Source organism: Emiliania huxleyi (assembly GCF_000372725.1).
Source record: "Emiliania huxleyi CCMP1516 chromosome Unknown EMIHUscaffold_1503, whole genome shotgun sequence".
Lineage (NCBI taxonomy): Eukaryota > Haptophyta > Isochrysidales > Noelaerhabdaceae > Emiliania > Emiliania huxleyi.
Window position 1 is genome coordinate 5,185 of NW_005201087.1, and position 3,017 is coordinate 8,201.

General features: G+C 60.2%; 1 protein-coding gene across 1 annotated transcript; it reads left to right on the top strand.

Moving 5' to 3' along the window:
* Positions 1-305: 305 nt before the first annotated feature.
* On the top strand, positions 306-2,279 carry EMIHUDRAFT_252938 (hypothetical protein; the record flags this gene model as incomplete). Its single annotated transcript, XM_005786466.1, has 1 exon — positions 306-2,279. The coding sequence occupies one exon, from the start codon at positions 306-308 to the stop codon at positions 2,277-2,279; it is 1,974 nt and encodes a 657-aa protein (XP_005786523.1).
* Positions 2,280-3,017: the final 738 nt, after the last annotated feature.

A 3,017-nucleotide genomic window follows, 5' to 3' on the forward strand; every position in this document is an offset into this window, starting at 1 on the left:
TGCGGTGCTAAGGAGGGGCACGCCCCGACACGACGCCACGCCCGGACGGACGGACTCGCTTCGCCGTTTTTGGCGAGCAAAGAACGAACTTCCAATATTTGACCGTCGGCGGTAAAATTTGTCGACCGGCCAATTGCTGAGACGCCCGTGAATACGTTGCTGAACTCTGCTTCCCCTTCCCTAGTCACCGTGGCCCAACGGGGTCAAGCCTGCACGGGCTGCGTGACGCAAGCCGCAAGGACTTAGTAGCAAGGGGCACGAGGCACGAGGAGGCCCGTCTCTACAGACCCGGCGGCTCCGCGTGCATGACGACCCTCTTCCACGTCTTTGCGGTTGCCGCACCCGCCAAACGAGCGGCCGCGGAAGTGGGGCCGTGCGCGCTCGTGCAGACGCCGTTCACCCGCCCAGACTTTGGCGACAGCAATTGCGCCGAATACTTGAACTTGCCGCTCTCGTCGCCACCCAACTGCTCTGAGGGGTCCACGAGAGTGCCCCGTATCTACCATGCAGTTGGCGGCAGCGCGGAGCGCCCATCCAACGTGGCCATGAATGCTGCCGTTCACCTCGATGGCTTTGTGGTGAACTATCACGACGACGAGTCGGCGTTCGAGTACGTGACCAAGCACTGCGGGCGAGAGGCCGGGCAGGCGTACCGCTGCCTGCTCGCCCCCGCGTTTCGCGCCGATCTCTTCCGCTTCTGCGCCCTGTCCGCCGAAGGCGGCGTCTACCTGGATACCGATCTCGTGCTGCTCAAGCCGATTGCCAGCGTAGTCGACATGTGTGACGCGGGCGCGACCATCGGCCGTGACATTTCGGGGGCCGACGAACGGAAGCAGATGATCCTCGCGAGCGTGCCGTCGCACCCGCTCCCCCGCTGCATGCTCGACTCGATCCTCCGCAACGTCCGACAGCGATTCGTCCCTCCCAAGGGCAGGCCGCTTATGCTCACCGGCCCCGAGCTGCTGGACTGGTGCTACAACCAGACGGCTGGCAACGACGTTGCGATCACGTATCGGGACTCGGTCCGCGCGACCTACCCGCACTCTGGAATGGTCGGCGTCGGTGGGCTCGTTGCCTTCGAGCAGCCAAACGACATGGACTACATCTATACAGACGAGTGCACTCTCTCCGTGCCACCGAGCGACGCGGCGGCGACGCCCCCCCAAATGGCCAAAACGGCCTCCACTCAGGGGGGTCGGCACATTACCACGGGCATCTCGCCCAGCATCTCGCACTCGGAGCAACAGAGCTGGTGCATGCTGAACGGCCTCGGTCCCAACTGCACTACGACGCCGCAACTGGTGAAGCTCGTCAAGCAGGCCCAGTCCCCTATGCCACCGATCAGCGGCTGGATGAAAAACGACCCAGCGGTGCCTCTTCCGCGCTTGCAGCTGCTGCGCCCGCCCGCGCAACCCAACGAGGAGATCAACATCTGCTACGTCCACGTGAACAAGGCCGGCGGCCTGTCGGGAATCAAAGCGTTCCGTAAGTTTCAAGATGCTGGGATGATCAACCAGCTCGTCGAGCTGCACGGCCTCGAGCCAGGCGAAAGCTCCCCCCGGACGGGGAAGAAGGGATCGACGAATTGGTTTAGTCAGTGGAGTGCGCCGATGAGCCCCAACGCGTGCACCATCGGTGGCTTTCAAGAGGGTGTTCATCCAGGGATCACGATGGCCTTCAAGGTGGTCCTCTGGGTGCGAGACCCGATCACGCGGGTGATCTCCTCGTGGAACTTCTTGCGAACCAAACCGAGGGCTGATGCATGGGGTGACCAGATGCAGGCGGAGGCGAGAGAATGGGATTACATGAGAAACTACATGCAACACACGCTCAAAATGAACATGTCTACCAGCTTTCATGGCAGCGGGTTTGCCGAAGCGGTTGCGGCCGCTCACGCGGCTGGCGGTTTGGCCGAGCTGATCATGAACCTCGGCCACGCTCGCGCCACGCTTGCACGCTACCTCTTTGAAGGGGACGGCTCAATGGCTTCCGCAAGTCGCATTGCGTTCGTAGGACGTGTGGAGGCGTTTGGCGAGGACTGGGCTCGATTGGTCGACCTTCTTGGACTCACGAAACAGTACCAGGGAAGGCCGTCGTTGAAGCCGCCTCAAACTCACAGTACTGCGCGTGGCGGCTCACTGCTCAGCGGCACAAGTGTGCTGGCGCTGCGCAAGGCGCTGTCGCTGTCGTACGCCAGCATCTGGTGGCTCCAATCAAATGGGCTGCTGCCGGTCGGCTACTATGAGACCATCACGTCCCGTGAGGACTACGAAGACTGAGAACACCTTTCCGCGTACCAGGTCCAGGAGTTGTCCTGCGGGTGGACCGTAAGGATCTGATAGGATAGCTAGGTATGGTGAGGCTGTGTAGTGTGCGGTGGCGACCGTCGCGTGGCTGGCTGTGGTCTCGAAAGGTGGGCGCTCCTAGGATTCCTACACTACCCGGTATGACACACCACATGACCAACATGACCAACATGTGTGGATTAAGTATGTGTCGCATGTGGCGTTGTGGCGGTTCGAAGCTTCGAACAAGTGTGGTCGTGTCGCACAAACACTCCAAGCACCAAGGCAAAAGAATTTAACAAAATCAACTCTCTCTCACAGCAGACAGGCTCGACACAGGTGTTAAAAAGAATTGAAACAGCACAACTCGCTCTCACAGCAGACAGGCTCGACACAGTTGCGGACTGGCGCGTGCTAGCAAGTGTTAAAAAGAATTTAAACAACGGAACTCTCTCTCACAGCAGACAGGCTCGACACAGGTGCGAACTGGCGCGTGCTAGTACTATCACCGGCACACCACCGGAGCCGCCTAAGCGACTCCGTTAAAAAGAATTCAACGAAGAGAACTCTCTCTCACAGCACACAGGTTCGACACAGGTACGCCACGGTACCAAAAGAGGAACAGTCGGTAAAAAGAATTTCCTAACTTGATAGCCCGGGCCCTCTACTGATGCCCAGCGGCTCGCGCTCTCCCTCTCCGACCCGCTCCGAGGTGGGCAGCGATTACTGGGA